Source organism: Eretmochelys imbricata, chromosome 5, assembly GCF_965152235.1.
Source record: "Eretmochelys imbricata isolate rEreImb1 chromosome 5, rEreImb1.hap1, whole genome shotgun sequence".
Taxonomy (NCBI): domain Eukaryota; kingdom Metazoa; phylum Chordata; order Testudines; family Cheloniidae; genus Eretmochelys; species Eretmochelys imbricata.
In genome coordinates, this window is record NC_135576.1 from 133,398,952 (window position 1) to 133,418,586 (window position 19,635).

Consider the following 19,635-nt stretch of genomic DNA (forward strand, 5'->3'; position numbering starts at 1 on the left):
TTAAAATTTAAAAGTTTAAAAGTGGAAGACAGTTTCTTTTTACAAAAAGTCCCAGTTTTGGTGATCAGTGTTAGCAAGATCAGGCCAGTCAGTCTTGTTATGTATTTATATCACATCAACCACAAAGGGGGCCTTGAGCCATCATGGGCCCTTACATGCTACTGCAATAAATGACTACCTTATTCATGCAACTAGTTCCATTTACTTCAATAAAGTGAGAAAGGTATAAGGGTATGTTGAAGTGTTTGCAGGATCAAGCACTTTAGTTGTAACCACTGACTTTGTAGCTCCTAAACAAATCTTTAATATTAATGCATAGCATTCACAGCTTGTTGAATTCAGTGCAGAAGAATCAATATGGCTTAACTGAGGTTCTTGGAAGCAACTTGGGCCATGCACACCTGTATTCCCTGAACACTCAATTCACAAGTCATGGGGAATTTTCAGTGCACATGAAATTATACCATATGTAATGCCAAGAAATTACATTCACAATGCCCCAAGTTTATTACTAGCATATAGTTGATTTTTTTCAAGATATTACATGAATTTCTCAGCAGTATGAAAAGATAAACAGTGTAAACCTAACAGCTTATGTATGTGACTTTACAGGAACAGAAGCTAAAAACTCAAACTGTAAAAACTTCAGGTCGGGTAGTCATATGGGTGTTGCACTCAAGACACACAAAGTTTGTTCAATACAAAACCATGGAAAGACTTCCAGTTTCTGAAGATTAAGGGTTTTTTATTTTAATGCTCTTAAGTCTCAGACAGACATTTTAGTTGGTTACACTCTAACCGTGAGTAATTCAAAAGACCTTAGTTTAAAACTGAGAAGTATGCTTCTCTGGTGCAGAGGAGAGAGGTGAGCAAGGGCTCGCTAATCAGAATATCCAGTTTTCAGTGCATTTTTCCTAAAGACAAAGCTTTATAGCAGTCCTGGAAATGCATGAGCCTAATCTTGTGTTCTTTGCCCTATGAGCTTTGTCTGAGTAAGGGACTGTGGTACTGAGCCATTCATGAGTATTTAAAAGCAAGGTTTCTTTAGACACAAATGCATAGAAGAAAAAAGTGGGAAAGCCATTCAGATAAAATATTATAGGTTTATTTAAAACTTATTTTCAACTGGAATATGCAAAATACGAACTTCAACAAAATGTTCATTTTTACTTTGTAGTTTACAAATATACAAAATAGACGTTTGTTTAAATTTATATTACATATTTATTATGTAAAGAACTATATAGAAAACATTTGTTCTGCTTAAGGCATATTTGGGAATAAACCATTGTACAAATTATTGCACATTGAAACCACAGTGCATTACAGACTGTCTGCATAAAGTTTTTTCTTAAGAAAAAAGAAATAAATCAGGTTTATTTACCTGACTTAGGTCATAATTGTAGATCGGAAGACAAAAATATTTCCTTGTCAGATATGCAGCAGTTTGAGAACTTTGGCTTCCTGTTTTTGGTACCTTTAGAACCAACAGTCACTAAGCACCATGAAATAGGCTATTAAACAATTCTGTACCTGAATTTCTTCCTCCTCTTTTAACATAGTAATGGCTTTTAGAAGGAAAAAAAGACAAGATGACATTTACATCTCATATTGCATTGAAACAAGATTTAAGGGAATGTAATCTCCCTGTATAATCTCCCCTCCCCACCCAACAGTCTATTTAACCCTGATATCCTTGACTTCCAGTCACTCCTTGGCATTTTGTAGTCCAGAGATATTCAAGTTGGATTTAGAAATGGAATGATAGAAGATCCAGTCATTGACCCCAATGTTTTTCTTTAATTTATAATTAAAAAAAGAAGAGTTCCAACATTTGCATTTGATTATTTATTTCCACTCTTTGGAAGACTTCACCATGATTCCTTGTAGTGCTTTAGCTGGGCTCCTCCCTCTTGTGGAAGACAGTCTGTGCTGTAAATACTGAATCTCTTATGGCAGTATGGGAAAGATCCACTGCTTCTGATTAAAAGTGCCTCTTCATATGTAAGGCTAGGTGATCTGACCTGGAAAATGCTCTGTCACATCTCTGACACTGGAAAGGGCGGTGGCCGGTGTGTTTCCTGTAGTGACGGGTAAGTTCATCGGAGCGGGCAAATTTCCATCCACAGCCCTCCCAGTCACAGTGATATGGTTTTTCTCCTTTAAAAAAAAAATCACATCAATTAAATCCATATTTGTCTGCAGACATGCACATACTTTCGTATGTTCCAGTAAGGATAATATTCCAGCCTTCTATTAACATCTTCACTCAAGAAGTTTGATTAATGTTTGATAACATACAGGAAAATTAATGTTTTCATTAAAGAAAATAAGATATATATAAATTACCACAAAAAGCCTTATCTAGCTACAAAGATGCTAAAATCAGACAAAGGGCAAAATACATCTATTCTTTGCATGACAGTATGATTTAATGTCTCTTATAAGAGAGTTCCTTTTATTGAAACCTTAACTACAACACTAATTATTTCCAGTCTTTATCTTGTATGCAGGAATTTAGAATACAAAGCTCAGATAATAGTATCAATACAGAAACAGCTCAGATGAAATGGATTTAGATTATAGTAGATTTAGGGAATAAAGAACCTGCTTGAAACTTCATTAGAACAACTTTATTATGAAATTAGAGCGCTCAATCTCATGGCCTTTTAAGCAAAGCTTCTATTGACTTCAGTGGGAACTTAAAGATTATAGACTCGGCACATTAGCATTCTGGAAAGTATCCATCCAATCTGAAAATACCAAAAAACTGTTAGCCATTTATCTCTGGAGAAATTCAAAACCCAATCCTGCTTGCATTGACATTAGCTGGGACATGATAAGTACCATAGTTTGCACTCTAAACCCTGAGATGTCCCTTATCTCTTTCCTACCTCCTCCACTCACAGAATAAATTTTGATTCCAATTCCTACCACTTCATTCAGGGATCCTCAATAATTCAAATCTAAGTTATACCATGCTTTTAGAGAATGTCAAAAGTAGTGAATATTATTTAACAGAAATACTTTCACCAACTTCATTACTGCAGTAAGCATTCTTCAGTGGCAAAGTTAAACCATACCTGTGAGATCAAGCTCAAATACCAATATTAATGTATTTACTATTTACTTTTATTCCAATAGTAGTCGAACCTTAAACTAGATTTCTTGCTGTGATAATAAAGCTGAAGAATAACTTTTAAAAGTAGACTACAAATTTTATCATGTCATCAATACAAAATTATAAAAGTGTTCTGGGAGTATCTTGCTTCGCCTGCAAGCAACAACATTATCTTCCATTGATTTCAGAACTGCGATAACTACGGAAATGCCAGTAATAGACTCTCTCCAGTTAGAGGAGCAAACCAGGACAACAGAAAAAGTTGTAAACCACGAGCAAAGAAAGTAAAATCTAAGGAGGTAACTGCATAGACTCCTATCACACAGCTGAGCCAGTGCTATCTAGATCAACAAATTCAGCTTGACTTCCAACTACTGTACCTGCCAATTAACTAGCCACATAGCAATAGACATGCAGACAAATCTTTTCATTTGCAAAAACACCCTGCCATGTCAGTCATTTTGAGCCATGAAGTAACCTCCAATCCAGTAGGTAAAGCCATAAATTGCATGGTTTTTTTTTTTTTTAAAACTGAGTGAAAAAGTGGGATTATTTTTCCCCACAAAAATGCAATCTTTTATCTGATCAAACATTTTGGAGATTCAACATTTTTGGATCAGCTGTATTTAATTACCTGAGCAGACTATACCTCCCTAAAGAGAGCCCAGAAAGGGGTCCGTCTCTCTCATACACTTTGATAACACTTATATAGTTTGCCATGCCAATAAAGCCTTACTGAATGGACCTTACCTGTGTGGGTCCTAAGGTGTGCCTTGAGATGAGAGCTCTTGGTATAAGTTTTGCCGCAACCTGCATAGTCGCAGGTGTGCGTGGCGGTCCTTTTCCTGGGCCACGACCTACGTCCCCTCTTTGGCTTGGTTTCTTCTGGCAGACAGCTCCCAGGTGGCATCAGCTCTAAAGGTGAAGAGGGTGGAGTCAGCATCATCACCCCTTGTACCAAGGGAGGCACGTTTAAAGGCTCTCCTGAAACATTTAGATACTTAGACTGACCTTGATACTGTAGTGCACTTGGGGGTAGCTGCTCTGGCAGGAAAGGAGGGTAGCCTGGGGCAGCATGGTAGCCTGGGGGTAGTGGCAGGTGACTGAGCCCCTGGGAGGAAGGATGGCAGTCTCTGCTGTTCATCATCTCCTCTGGAGCCAAGGAGGGGTTAGTCCTGCCGGGCAGCGGCCTCCCCAAGGGGAACTCGTGCTGCTGGGCTCGAGGAGGAGGCTGGGCAATGGTGCAAGCAGGGGCTGCCTCCTGCTTGATTTTTTGGCACATCCTGGGCAGGGAGCCGTAAGGGGCTCCGGGGCTGTCCGTGCAGGCAGCAGCCGGGTTGCTCTTGCCGCTAACACTGATGTGGTTGTATTCCCCCATGTTCACCGTGGCTTTCACAACAAATTTCCCGTGCAGGCTGCCCAGAGGCGACTGCTGCTGCTGCTGCTGCATGTAAACCGGGTCCAAATCCGGCCTCATCAGCTCGGCTACAAATCCACCGGACGGGGACACGTCGTTGATGTCGGCCAGGTCGAAGGGGGCGGCGGGGGCGGGCTCCCGGGCGGCGCCGTACAGGAGGCCGGGCTCCCCTCTCTGCAGCGGGTAGGCGAAGGGGCAGGCGCTGGCGGCGGGCGCCGAGGGGCCGGCGCTGGCCGGGGGCGAGGCGGCGGAGACCACCACGGCCGCCGGCTCCTGGTGGATGAGCGAGTTGGAGAGGATGAAGTCGAAGTCCAGCAGCTCGTTGAGCTCCTCCGCCTCCCTGCGGGCCATGAGCGCCGGGCTGGCCCCGCGGCTGCCGCCGCTCGCCTGGGTCTCCAGCTCGGCCGGCAGCTCGTAGGGCCGCCCCGTGAGCCCGGGCGGCAGCCGCTTGAGATGGGACAGCTCCTCCCTCCAGCGCTGCGGGCAGGAGCAGACACAGGCACCGATCAGCCCCGGCCTGGCCCGGCGGGCGCCCCCCGCCGGGACCTGCCGCCCGCCCCGCGCAGGTGTCGGCCCCGCGACGGGCTCGCTGTCCCGCCGAGCCCCCGCGCCCCCCGGGCTCGTCCCAGCCGCGGAGCCCCCGCGCCGCCGCCCGCCGCCCGGCCCCCGCCGCCCGGCCCGCCCCGCAGGGAGCGGCGGCGCGCACCTGGCCCGCCCGGGCGGGGAACCAGCGCCCGCCCGCCGCCCTTGGGCCCCGCCGCCCTTGGGCCCCGCCGCGGAGCGCCGGGCCGGGCGAGGCCGGTACTCACGTTGCTGGCACCGGCCGGTCTCAGCGCTTTCTCCCGGGCCGCCGCGCCCGCGGCGAAGGTGGCGATGGAGGGGAGCAGCGCGCCGCTGAGAGCCATGTCGAATTCGCCGGGCGGCTGCCTGCGGACAAGGCGGGAGAGAAACGGGCAGGGGTGAGACCGCGGCCGCCGCCGCCCGGGGCCCGGGGCCGCCCGCTGCGCCCCCGGGACGGGCGAGGGCGGTCGGGGCGGACACGCGCCACCCACCTCATGAAGGTGCCCGGGCCGCTGCTGGCGCCGGGAGCCCGGCGGAGCGCCCAGCCCCGGGGCAGGCTCAGACGCCGCGGGCGGGGCGGGGGGGTCGCAAAGCCGCGCCAAAAATAGGGCAAAAACCCGGCGAGACCGACGCCCTCTGGCTACAGCGCCCGCGGGGAGGCCCCCGCCGCGCCAAATCCCCGCCGGCGGCTCCGGCCGGGGCAGCCGCCGCCGCGAGGCAGCGGGAGTCGGGCGCGGAGGAGGCGGGCGGCGCGAGACGGTTCCCGGGGACCCCCTGCTCGCGCCGCGGCCATGGGGGAGCCGCCGCCGCCGCTGCTGCTGCCGCCGCCGCGAGGTGGGGCGCTGCGGGCGGGGTGCGGGCGCGGGCGGGGGTGCGGGGGGGCTCGCGCCCAGAGCGCCGGCCGGGTGGGTTCGGAGCTGTCAGGCCGCGCGGCCCGGCCGCCCCGCTTATAACGCCCTCGCCCTCGGCCCCCGCCCCGCCCCGCGCGCGTGGCCACCCGGGCTCCGCCCACCGTCGCCGCGGCAACCGCAAAAACAAACCTTCTGGGAGCACGTGGGGGAGGGCAGGGCAGGGAAGGGCCGTGACGTCAGCACCGCAGCTGGCCGGCGGCGCGCGCGGCCTGGGCGCCAGCCCCCGGGGAGGAGTCCGCGAGCCAGCGGCGGCTGCCCCCATTGCCGCGGGCAGCGCCCCAGCGCCGCGCGCACCTGAGCCGGGTGGGGCGGGCGGAGTGGGGCATGCAGGGCAGGAGTGGAGGGAGGGGTGAAGGATGGAGAGCGGGGGATGCAGGGGAGGGAGGGAGGGAGGGAGGGAGGGGAAGAAGGGGGCAGGGATGGAGAGCGGGGAAGGGGGAGGGATGCAGGGGGGGAGGGAGGGGAAGAAGGGGGCAGGGATGGAGGGAAGGGGAAGGTGAAGGATGGAGAGCGGGGAAGGGGGAGAGATGCAGGGGAGGGAGGGAGGGAGGGGAAGAAGGAGGCAGGGAGGGAGGAGAAGAAGGAGGCAGGAAGGGAGGGGAAGAAGGAGGCAGGGAGGGAGGGAAGGGGAAGGTGAAGGATGGAGAGAGGGGAAGGGGGAGGGATGCAGGGAAGGGAGGGAGGGGAAGAAGGGGGCAGGGATGGAGGGAAGGGTGAAGGATGGAGAGCGGGGAAGGGGGAGGGATGCAGGGGAGGGAGTGATGGGGGGAGGGTAAGAAGGGGGCAGGGATGGAGGGAAGGGGAAGGTGAAGGATGGAGAGCGGGGAAGGGGGAGAGATGCAGGGGAGGGAGGGGAAGAAGGGGGCAGGGATGGAGGGAAGGGTGAAGGATGGAGAGCGGGGAAGGGGGAGGGATGCAGGGGAGGGAGTGATGGGGGGAGGGTAAGAAGGGGGCAGGGATGGAGGGAAGGGGAAGGATGGAGAGCGGGGAAGGGGGAGAGATGCAGGGGAGGGAGGGGAAGAAGGGGGCAGGGATGGAGGGAAGGGTGAAGGATGGAGAGCGGGGAAGGGGGAGGGATGCAGGGGAGGGAGTGATGGGGGAGGGGAAGAAGGGGGCAGGGATGGAGGGAAGGGGAAGGTGAAGGATGGAGAGCGGTGAAGGGGGAGAGATGCAGGGGAAGGAGGGAGGGAGGGGAAGAAGGAGGCAGGGAGGGAGGGAAGGGGAAGGTGAAGGATGGAGAGAGGGGAAGGGGGAGGGATGCAGGGAAGGGAGGGAGGGGAAGAAGGGGGCAGGGATGGAGGGAAGGGTGAAGGATGGAGAGAGGGGAAGGGGAAGGGATGCAGGGAAGGGAGTGATGGAGGGAGGGGAAGAAGGGGGCAGGGATGGAGGGAAGGGGAAGGTGAAGGATGGAGAGAGGGGGAGGGATGCAGGGAAGGGAGGGAGGGGAAGAAGGGGGCAGGGATGGAGGGAAGGGTGAAGGATGGAGAGCGGGGAAGGGGGAGGGATGCAGGGAAGGGAGTGATGGAGGGAGGGGAAGACAAATCTGATTTTTTTCACCCCTTTTGAAAACATTGCCTCCTGTTGTTTCACTCTTGTTTTTTCAAGACCCAAAGGGAGAAATCACCTCCCTCCTCCCATTCCATGGGAGGCGGGGGGAGGGGGGGATTGAACTTCTCTGTGAATAGGTCCAGTGCCTGATTCGGCTTGAACTTAGAGTTCTCCTGAGCAGCCTGAAAGTGGCACCATGTTTCTCAGTTTTACTGTCACAATTGAGGTTCTGAATAACAGCGGAAACTGACGAAAGCCTTGTTAACTTCATGCTGCTTGGCAGAATTGTGAGGAGGAATAGAAGCACTGGAACTGCCAGTCTGCAGACTCAGGAAGACAGCTCTGCATTGGTTTACTTTTGAAAGATTATCTTTAGATTATGAAAGCTGGTCATGTGCTTTTTTCAATCCCTGACAATGCATGGCAGAGAATACAATTATTAAAGAAAGAAAAACAGTTTTAGCTCCTTTTTGCACTGTTACCTGCACTTATATAGGTCACAACCTCATAGTCCTTGCACAATCTACAAGTTTTGGTGAATGGATAATACCAAATAATAATAATAATGCATCCGATGAAGTGAGCTGTAGCTCACGAAAGCTTATGCACAAATAAATTGGTTAGTCTCTAAGGTGCCACTAGTCCTCCTTTTCTTTTTGCGAATACAGACTAACACGGCTGCTACTCTGAAACCTGTCATTATGCAAGGCACTGCATTTAGCCATATGGAGTGGAAATCTATCAACTTCATGAAAAAACTCATACAGATACAGACAGACATCATCTTCCTTTCCAAATGCAAACAGATGGACATCGTACCAAAAGGACTGAAGGAAAAAAATCCATTACAATCTACATACCACACAGACTATGCTGACAGCTTGTGCCACACGCTCTCAAAGAAACTGCGGAATCACCTGATCAACATCCTCTACAGCAAGGAATGCATCAGATGAAGTGAGCTGTAGCTCACGAAAGCTTATGCGCATATAAATTGGTTAGTCTCTAATGTGCCACAAGTACTCCTTTTCTTTTTGCAAATACAGACTAACACGGCTGCTACTCTGAAACCCTAATTGTATAACCATTGCACCGTGATTTTGCTTGGTTCTTCTTAACTAGGGCGAAGTATACCTACAAAATAGGTGATGAGTGCCCACAAACATTTGGATTTGTAACAGTAATGTAAATACTATAATAAATTCAGAGCCTCTTGCTCTCCATGATTTCACAATCATAGAAATGGCACTGGAATTTACTTCTGTCTTCAGAATTCTTCTCCCCTCCACCTGCAGATCACCATAGGAACTTCAGGAGGGGCATTTGAAATAACACATAAAAGTGATTCCATGCACAAATATAGAGTGTTTTCTGTTTCTCTGGAATTTGGCAGTCTATGGTGCTTAATATGGGCATATGTTTAATTATTACAGAATTTTTACAGATCCTGTAAAAAAAGTCTACCTTCACAGAATCCTCTCATCATTGGTACAGAAAGTAAAACAGAAGTACTGCAGTATTTTAGGATTTCTGGATTCATTTTTCTCCAAGAAACAATTTTGCTGCTTTTATTATGCCAGATAATTACAAAAAATGTACTATCTTAAAAATATTGGTGATTGGCAGCAGTAGCCCTGGAAACGAAAATGCGTGAGATTTTCAAAAGAGAGTAAGTGATTTAGGAATATAATCTCATTAACTTTTAATGGGACTGGCATTTCTAAGTCATGCAGTTTTCAATATCTCACCCAACATGTAAAATAGGGCTTGAATTTTCTGTGATTTAGGTGACCACTGGTATGTACTTTTAGTATTTCAAAAAGCATATACCAAATGGTAAATTAGAGCATGCTATTATTACATGGCTAGTGCTGAAATTATCAGACAAGTAGTTTCAAAACTTCCAGTTTTGTATGCAGTATGTAGCTATTTATTTGTTCTAAAATCCATACTCTTACTGGCAGACTATTCTCAGACCTTGTAACCTTGTATGACTCTTACATAAACAAAGTTGTAGCTTGTAGTTGGACTTACTGAGTTGCTCTGCTCTTTGTGTTACAGAGGAAAATCTTGTTCTCAGATGCAGATTCTTGAAATGATGAGGGTTTGTCGATCCCATAAATCACCTTCTTTCAAGGCTGGGTCAGATATTCAAACAAGGTTATGAACCTCCTCACTTGTACAGTCATAATTCCAAAACAGGTAGATCAAGAGGCATTAAGTCCCTGCCCTGTATAATTTATAAACATGAAGCTGAGTAACCTTTGATGACTAAATTAAACTCTAAAATAATAATAAAAAGCTTAGCTTTATTTTAGCAAACTGGTATTACAAGTTTCATGATATAAATGTTAATTATTAATATAGAAAATGGATTTTTCTCTGCACAAAGTCCATTTCTTGGCACAAGATGCATTGGGAACTATCAATATAAAAAGGATTAATGTGGAGACATGAAGAATAACAAAACATTAAGGATGTTATCTAAATATTTCACATAGAGAGAGAGAGGTACATGTCTACCTATAATACTAGTTTTAGGATCAGCAGGCTCAGTTGTTTACAGACTCTGAATGATGCTTTGTTTTGGTTCTCGTGAAAGATTCCTTATTTATGTTCGTGGCCCAGGGTCTTCTCCCAAGTATCCCTGACTCTATATTATATAATAAGCATCTTAATCAAGGGTGATCATGTTAGGTTCTTTTCATCCATGGTTTAAAACAATTAGAGAAACCCTTTCTTTTTTCCCCCTTAGCTTAGTCTGCAGAAAAATTCATGAGATGAAATAAGCTCTGTGTGGGTCTTTGACATGTAGAGCAGTGAAATTGCCCTATTCGTTTTTTTTTTTAATTCATATTCCTGTACATGTTAATTTATTTTTATTCCTAAACCATTCCATAAATTCCCATATTTAAATATAATTTGAAATTCAGAGTCACTCCAGGCAAAAATTAGAATTAAATCCTTTATTAGATGTACAACATTAAGCATATGTCAAATATAGGAAGTGACCTGATCCTGCTCCCTTTGAAGTCCATGGCAAAACTCCATGGATTTCAGGAGCAGCAGGATTGGTCCCATGAATAGCACAGTTTGAAATAATGTAGATTATTTTACCAATTTTAAATTTGCCCCCAATGGGAATGGGAGTTTTCTGCCATTGGCATCAATGACAGAAAAAGATAGGCCAATGATGAATACTTCTGAAAAGGCCACCCATAAAGACCAAGGGCAGCTTTTCCACAAATTAAACCCAATAAAAAAAGTTATTGTATTTTTAAAAAAGAATGCCAGCCTGCAGTGTTTGCCACCTCAATGAGAACTTGAAATGAAACTGGCTATAAACACAAGTGAAAATGATTTCATTGTCTAATGGAAAAGAGAAATGCTAAAATTAAACAAGTAACTTAATTAGTGACTGCTAAGCTGAATGTTTACAGTTCTTTTGCTTCTAATAATCGAAGTTGTTCGTCATTTACATAGGGAAAGACATTTGTTTGCAACTTGGTGTTGAAGCCGACACTGATTCTTTTCTTAATTCAGTTTTATATGTCTCAGGCCATTTTAGCATTTCCCTAAAACATTCCTCCCACTCCTCAGCAAATCAGAGCGCTGTATGCATCTGCAAACCTTGAGTCAGTTCAACATTGACTTTGGGATTGCTTAAATAAGACAGAAAATTGCACAGACTCTGTCCCTCTGGTGCCTCAGAAGATGGAATAATGGCACCTGTCCAGAGTCTGCAGTACCCTGTTAGAACCCCGCTCGATCACAAAGGGGGTGGGAACAGCGTCGAGGCAGCGCATTCACCTTTCTGGGAGAAAATCGGCGTGCCTGCAGTCAGTCATTTTATGGGTATCTCTCTAAGTTGTTTCCAGAACAATATTGGTAGACTTTGACGTGAGACTTTATCACCCATCTTAGGCCTACACGACTCTGGATTCTAGGGAAATTACTTGTTGCTGACAGTTGGTATCAGCAACACATTCAGCAGTGGTTCAACTGCGCATGGTTTAACTGCAAGTGTAGATCAGGGTAAAACGCCTTTCAGAAACCAGTGGCCTATGCTGTGGTTAAACCAGTTTTCTGAAACGACTCTGAATACAGTTTATCCCGCTCTTCTCTTGCAGTTAAACCACATGGAGCTGATTTGGTGCTGAGCCCACTGTAGCGACGGGTAATTTTCCTAGCGTAAACCCACCAGGCCTTAGCTTGCAGGAACGGACATAGCTCTGGGAAGGCAAAAAGGGAAAGGGCATTGGTGGAAATGAAAAAGTGCAGGCATGTGAAGAGGGATTTCATTGGAGAGAGGATGAGGCTTGGAGATGGTAGCACACATTTAAAAAAACCCTACCTTGTGCTTCAGGCAACGATTATACATTTATTTACCTTTAAAATACTTTTTTAACTGGATTTTCAAAACAATTGCTCTCAGAAACCACTGTGTGACTTAACCCCCTTACTTTAATTGTCTAGTAATTGATAGAATTAGAAACCACAAACATTAAGAAAGATTACATCAGGGGTTATCAAGGTAGTTCACTGGGCTGCATTTCTGGCATCTTTTGGATGCTGCTGCAGAATATTTGTGGGGGGGGGGGGCAATGAGGCCCCGAATCCTGATTGGTACAAATCATAACAGAAAGAACTGGGTGGAAATTGCTGGAGGGCCCAGTCTTGCTCTAAGTGAAGTCAATGGAAAAATTTCCATTGATTTCAATGGTGTAGAATCAAACCCCAAAGGAGGCAGCTGGGTGACATAACAAAGTGAACATGTGCAAGCCCTGGGACCAGAATATATTGTCTCCTGAATACCTTAAACAGGATCATTACATGTTGAAGTAGATGAGAGTATTGCTAGAGTTATGAATGCAAAATTGTCCTGTTAGGTTGCACCTGGGGAAATCTGGGTTTTGTTTTATCTCTTGGTTTTACGGTCACTGTATATTTGGTTCCTGTCCTCTTTATAAAGTGCTGCTCAATTTTTTATATTGTTCCTCATTCGTTTGATGCCAGGGCTTTATTATATCCCGTTGTTGTTTTTAGGCTACTCTTGTGGAGAATTAAATGTAATTAAAAGGCCACATTTTCAAAGGATCCTCCTCTATTCAAGCATGTAGACGTTTTCATGCAAATGGCAGCACGTGCATGTTTCAGGCAACAGCAGATGCATGCACAGGTGATAGATTCAGACTCACAGTGCTCAAAAAGTGTGCATACAGATATTTGCATGTAATTAAATAGAGGCCATTTTTTGAAAACATGTCAAAAAATTAGCAATAGCCTAAGTTAGGCCACCTTAAAACTAGGTTACATTTAAATCGGTACATAAGTGGGATCAAGGAGATCTACTTTGTCGTGAGCTGTTACAACTGAAAAGTGCTGGGTCACTTTAATAATTTCAAACCCTGATAAAGAACCCTTGTTATGGCCGGAGTCTTGTAGATGATGTATGTGATGATGAATACGCCAGAAAAATTCCAAGATATCTTATGCAATTGAGCAAAACCCCAGGTTTAATGGAATTATACCAAAGACTACTTGTGTCACAGACCTAGGCAATTACTGTTCTTAAAGGGGCACCCGCAACTTGAAAATCATTTCAATCAGAAAATGCTGTATTTACTGTTGTTCCAATTAGCCACGAAGGTTGCTGTCACTGAAAGGGATTAAAAGGAAAAAGTAACATTTTCATCTCTTGATTTTATTCGTTTGCTGCGTGCATTTGACAGGTCTCTGGGTAATAGTCCTTGTGTGCTGGTGCCTCTGCCCTTCCCTATGTTACTGAAGAATGTGCTGATCAGTACTGTGGTAGCAGAACTGAAGCTGAAAAGGTAGCAGGCAGGAGTAGGCACAAAGAGAAAAGGGATGTGGACCTGCCCTTTGTACCCTGCAATGCCTGTGTCACAGGCCCTTCCTAATTTGGAGGGAACCAAGGAATACGAAAGGCAATCTCTTGAAAATTGAACCAGTGGTTTCTGATCGCTAGAGTTGGAACCTTGACACTGATTTTTCCTAATGATTGTGAGTTATTTACAGTCACCTGGTTGGTCTTTGAGGACTGACGCATCACAGCCAGGAGCTCTTTGATTTTTGTGAAGGCCGCAGATCATTTTGCAGCTGGAATGGGCAGCGCCACTCAGGCTATCGTTGGTGCACTAGGGCCATCACAAGTTCCTCTGCGGAGCATCCAGCATGACGTTTGACCACGAAAAGGGGCAGACGAATAGGAGAGGCAACGTGGTACATAGCGGACTGAGGGATGAGAACAAGGGACTAATCCTAGCACTGACAATGGCTCCCACTGTGGCCCTGGTCAAGTCACGTAGGCCAAAATTTCAATACTTGAGTGCCTATAGTTATGTACCTAAATCATTGACTTTAATAGGGTATTAGAGTGGTGGAAGCTACTCCAGCCATTGGTCTTTTCCCATTTTGCACACTGAGGAGGGAGGGTGCTTCCTTGTGCCCCCCCTGCAAGGATTCCCAGTACCCATGAGTTACTCATGAGGGTACTGAACATAAGATTTTCCCCATGCAAAAATACATTTTGTTTTCAAACAATCCAAGGACTTAGCTGACATGGAAACGTTTTTTTTTAGAAAAAGGGCAAAATAGCTTGACATTTCAAAAGAAATCACTATATAATTTTCTTTATAGTTCAAACATTATTTTAAAGGAGTTGAACTCAGATGTTCCTGCCTTTGAACTCAGATGTTCCTGGGCTTTGACAATGACTTGTATACATAGCTCCCAAAATGGAACCTGTGCAAACAAAAAATAAACAATAATATTGTCTTTTAAATTCACTGTATTTTTAAAGACACAGAGGAGAATCAGCCAGGCTGATTCATTGTATTTTCCCTGTGCTGATGGCAGAATTAGAGAAAATAACAGAGCTTTTTGCCAGGCTGATTCACTGTATTTTCCCTGTGCTGATGGAGGAATTAGAGAAAATAACAGAGCTTGACAAAACCAGCTAAAGCCAATAAACCAGCTGGAGGGTTAAATCTATCAATCAGCAGTAAATATGAAATATAAGGGGATGGGATCAGAGCGATGCCCTGGGGAGAAGCCCAGAGAATGCCTCTTCCCCAAATGTCAGAAGAGGGAAGGTGCTGGGATTTTTATCAGAATGCTCTCCTTGAGTCCTATTTAGAGATTCAGGTTCTTTGACTGTTAGGTGTCCGAAATGTTTAAAACATTGCCCTCCTGCAGCTGCTGGAAGAAAAATGGAGCTGTCTCTTCTCCCTCTGCAGAACCTGCTGTTTGCTGTGTGAGGGGGTTTCCAATACTCTTTCACTCTCCCAGACCCCTTGGTTGTTATGAAGAGGGTGGTGGAAGAGATCTGTCTTCCCCCCAACCTCTCCTTTTTCAGTCCTCCTCCCCTTTTCAGAACTCTAGTGCCTGCTTTTGAGGCCTCTCATAGCTTTCCCCAGCAGCAGCATGAAATCTAAATGTTTCACTGTTGTCCACAACGTTCTGAATAGGAACTATGAGGCTGACCAATCTTGTTAATTTCCGTTTTCTGGCAAAATTGTGTGCAGCAGAAGCTGAGGCACTGGAGCTGCCTGCAGGCTCAGGTTCTTTGCATCACTTTACATTTAGGTCACAGATTTAAGGTTCTTTGCATACACAAGAGTTAAAGACAGTTTTTAAAATATAATCTTAAATTCTGCAGAAATTGTTGCTTTAAGTCCTCACACTCAGCCTGGAAAACTTCCCACTCATTGGTCGGGAATGGCTGAGTGGGCTTTTCATGTTCTATTTGGATCAGGTCTGATGTTTTTATTTTTTAAATGACAGCGATGTTTTTAAGGAACACAATTTATATTAATTCAATATTTTGAGAAAACAACCAACCAAACAACATGATAGGTGCAAGTTTGCATAGTGCAATGCTTGAATTTACATGAAGAGAAGGTAAAGAGTAAGTAGTAAAGTTCTTTTAATTTTAAACCGGATGTATACTACATTAAATCTGTGCTAATTAGTCAGATGCATAAAGAGCATTTAAGACAACAGCTCAGCCCCTCTCATCCACCATCTCCACAGCACCATTATCAACTTTCTCTGCACATGCTTTTATGGATAAACTGATCTGACTGGCTGAATCAAACAATATGTTGGATCTAAACGAATGACGATGCTGCAGGTCAATAACTGGGGAACATCTGTTACTTTACTGCTCCAACATCCAGCTGAGAAAATTATTAGATATATATTCTGATAATTTGAACAGAAACAAAGCCATTGTAACAGAACATTGAGATAGAATCAATGCCTTCTGCTTTGAAAATAAATATCACACGTCAACATTTTTTCCATAAATGCCTCGGCAGCGGGAGACCATTATCCTAAGATAACATTCTCCAGCAGAGACATGATCTCTTAATTAGAGCAATATGGAAACTACTTTAGGATGCTTGACATAAATCCTACATACTGATTCATTGATACTTTTACTAAAGATGAATTTTGACATCATGGGGTGAAATCCTGGCCCTATTGTAGTATATGGGATTTTTGCCATTGACTGTAATGGGGGCAAGATTTCTCCCATGATGTCGAGTAGGCAGGACACTTGAGAATGCAAATCCTCTTATCCAGAAATGCTCCCTGAAAAATCAGGCCTTAGATATCTTAAGTTTGCACCCAGAATTTGTGCACACCTTTGACTGTAATTTCTGTTAAATAAATTCACCTCACCTCACCAGGGTGTTGTGACAATACATTCATTAACGGTTGTGAAGCATTCAGATACTATAGTGATGAGAATCATAGAAACACCCCTGAGGAAATTAATAATTTTGTCTTCAGAGTGGGTTTGAACAGTGTGTAGTAAATAAGACTCGGGGTCACACATTGAACAATGAGGAGAAAACAAAACATTGAATCACTGCTCATTAAGTGAACACTGTCCATCATGTGCACTGAAACAGGCAGGGGTTTGTGGAAGCCATCGTATGTGATCATGTAATTAAAGACTGTAGCATGATGCATATGCACAACGGGGCCAAATTACGGTTGCACAGGATTGACTTTTGCAATGGAACATTGAGAACTTTTGAGTACTTGACCTTTCAACTATAATTTTTTTAACATAGGTTTTTAAGTGTATACACATATAGTGGGTTTGTATAGATATATACACGTGAACTTTAAAAGGTATTAATCTGTTACTAAATTCTTTGAAAATAGTCTGATATAAGTTACCTTGCTCAGCTCTGTAGCACATGTGGTTGCAAGGACCTATCCAACCAAGGCTTTAAAAAAACACTGGGACACTCACATCAGTTAATAATTTCAGAAGCCAATCAGACTCCCATGAGCAAACAAACACTCATTGTCAGCTGAATCTGTGACTTTATCCTCAGGCTGAATCTTGATTGCCAAAGAATGCCTCCATCCATAGATAAATTCTTCTGCATTATGTGACAATCTGTTGCGTTGCACAATGTGTCAACTTGTCAGTACATCACAACATGTCACAAAATTGTCAGCTCTTGTATTTTGGTCAAGAAGTCTGTTTAAGTGATTAAAGTTTTACTGGGACTGAAAAACTTCAAAGTGTATTTATCATCAGAAAATGGCGCCTTCTTACACCACAGATCTGCTTCTTAGATGTATTCAATCAGAGTTGTATCTGCTGACTTCTTTGGCAAAAATAAGTTTGTACTACTTTTTACTTCTGTTAGCATGGGAGAGCGAGGGTAGTCTTTTCAGTCTCATGCATCATCATCATCATCAGAATTGTTTAAGTTCCCGTCCTGGAAACTTTATTGTTGGCGATGCACAATCCAGAAAGATACAGCTAATAATTTGAAGTCTGGAAAACCTGTCTAAGACCAGATTGTAAAGCTAAAAATTAGGACGACCTAACCTCCACGGTAGACACAGCTATCTGTGCTGCTGTAGCACCTGTAGACATATCCTTAGTGAGAGATTAAAGAAGCTCAATCTATTTAGTTTATTAACAAAGAGGATGTGAAGAGGTGACTTGATCACAGTCTCTAAATACCTACAAAAGGAGGTTTCTGATAGCAGAGGATTCTTTACTCTCGCAGACAAAGGGCTCATAACATCCTGTGGCTGGAACCTAAAGCTAGGCACATTCAGGCTAGCAATAAGACACGTTTTTAACAGTGAGGGTAATGAATCATTGGAACAATTTATCTAGGGGTGTGGTGGAGTCTCCATTACTAAAGCAAGTTTGGGTGTCTTTCTAAAAGAGATGCTGTAGCTGAACCGGAAGCTATGGGCTTGCAGAGACACTTGGTTCAAGTTTATGGCCCGTGTTATGCAGGAAGTCAGTCTCGATGATCTGAATGGTCCCTTCTGGCCTTAAACTCTAAACTGTCAGGTTCCAGGCTGGGCTTGCAGTGCTAGCAGATAGGAACCAGGTTTTTATACTTGTACGCTGATCATATGTGATAGGGAAATCACTGAGAGACAACAAGCACAGTACCCTCATTGCATCTGAAGAAGTGGGTTTTTTACCCTAGAAAGCTTATGCCCAAATAAATCTGTTAGTCTTTAAGGTGCCACCGGACTCCTTGTTGTTTTTGTGGATACAGACTAATACGGCTACCCCCTGATACTTAGCACCCTCATTACCACCTTAGAGCACCTCCCTTTAAATAAGGGTGGGTCGTGGTTAATCTGTGTAATCTCATCAAGGGAAACCTTTCTGTTTCAAATAATGCTTTTTCTTTGGACTGCATCTCAAATCTCCTTTTCCGACTCTCTGTACCATTTCTACGCAGCCTTTTCTGTGCCAATGTCATTTCAGTTTTCTTCTTCTCTGGCTGTCCCAGTTTCTTTTTTATTCATTCTTTTCTTTTTAAGACTAAATATTTCTTCGGAGAGAACTTTTCCTCTCTTATCTGTTCGTTCTCATTCTTTGTGCCTAAGGAGCCATCTTTATTGATTGATGGAGCTGGGACTCAAGCAGGGTCTCGGATAAACTGTCTCTCAGATGATCTGAGAGGGGATGCTGATAGGATATGCCAATATCAGGGGGCCCTGTCCCTTCTTTCATTGTGAGACGATTGGCCAGCTCTTCACAAGCAAGGTTAAGCAGAGCACATGGTAATGTCACGGCATCAAAAGCTGTGTCCATCATCAGTGTCTAGAGGCAATGTTTGAATGGTTTCAGGATAATTGGGACCAATCTGTTCTGTTTCAGCCTCCCAGCAAGGCACCTCTGTCACCTGTTATGTCATATAATCTTAAGAGCCAGTCATGAATTCCAGTACTTGGGCAAAGTTCCCAAAGTTTTAGCTAAGGACTGTAGGGTCACGCCCGTAAAAAAACTAAAATAAATAAAGACCCACGGTCAGCATGTTCATCCCCCTGCCAGTGCTGGATTGTTCCCAAAAGCATATTCTCCAGTACTTTGTTCTATCTAGCTTTAAATGACTCAGAAGATGGGATTTCCACCTAGAGCTGGGCTAAAAATTGATTTTTTGGTTTGTGATGATTTCAAAGATGTAATTAAAAACAAGTTTCAGGCTGGACCAAAACCAATTAAAAAACATTTTTATTTTTTTTTTTGCAAATTGAAAAGTCAAAGAAATGTTCTTTCAAGTCGAGTGAAACATTTAGTTCCAATGTCAAGTATTTAAATGGTTTTGAATCTTTTAAAAACAAAATTAAAGGAATTTTTTGAAATGAATAGTTATTTCAAATAGAAAAATCAAAGTGTTTTGCTTTGAAATTGTCCAAATTGGCAGGTTTTGCTTTTTTTTCTTCAGAATATTTTCAAAGTTTTTTTTTTAAACAAAACCTTAGGTGAAATCAATATGTATTCAAAAATGTTTTGATGTCACCAAATCTGCATTTTTCACTGAAAAAAAAAAGTTTTGTGCAAAAAATTTCACCCAACTCTATTTCCAGCAGTTGGGAGACTTGCACAATCTAGTAAAATTTACTGTAAGGAAACATTTTCAGTCATTCATTCTAAAGTTTCCTTGACTCAGTTTCCCTTCATTTCAGCAATTACACCCCATGTACCACCCTAATAAAATCCTTTCCCTCCTTGATAAATTTACACCTTTCGCGCTAGTATAGCTTGT

The 19,635-nt window shown here is 44.4% G+C and overlaps 1 protein-coding gene across 2 annotated transcripts; it reads right to left on the reverse strand.

Annotated features, from left to right (window-relative positions):
* Positions 1–1,691: 1,691 nt before the first annotated feature.
* KLF4 (KLF transcription factor 4) lies at positions 1,692–5,699 on the reverse strand. 2 transcript variants are annotated; one of them, XM_077816535.1, is made up of 5 exons: positions 5,591–5,699; positions 5,348–5,465; positions 4,133–5,015; positions 3,872–4,036; positions 1,692–2,160 (listed from the first exon to the last, which is right to left on the reverse strand). In XM_077816535.1, the coding sequence occupies exons 1-5, from the start codon at positions 5,593–5,595 to the stop codon at positions 1,985–1,987; spliced, it is 1,347 nt and encodes a 448-aa protein (XP_077672661.1). In that variant the 5' UTR covers positions 5,596–5,699; the 3' UTR covers positions 1,692–1,984. The 2 variants fall into 2 exon arrangements, with proteins under 2 accessions (XP_077672661.1, XP_077672660.1); XM_077816534.1 differs by having other exon boundaries at positions 3,872–5,015.
* Positions 5,700–19,635: the final 13,936 nt, after the last annotated feature.

Bases quoted from the DNA above. Each gene is read 5' to 3' on its own strand.
- KLF4 (XM_077816534.1), bottom strand. The intron at 5,016-5,347 runs GTGAGTACCGGC...TCCTGCCCGCAG, and splicing joins GACCGGCCGGTGCCAGCAAC to CGCTGGAGGGAGGAGCTGTC. The intron at 2,161-3,871 runs GTAAGGTCCATT...TTTTTTTTAAAG, and splicing joins ACACCTTAGGACCCACACAG to GAGAAAAACCATATCACTGT.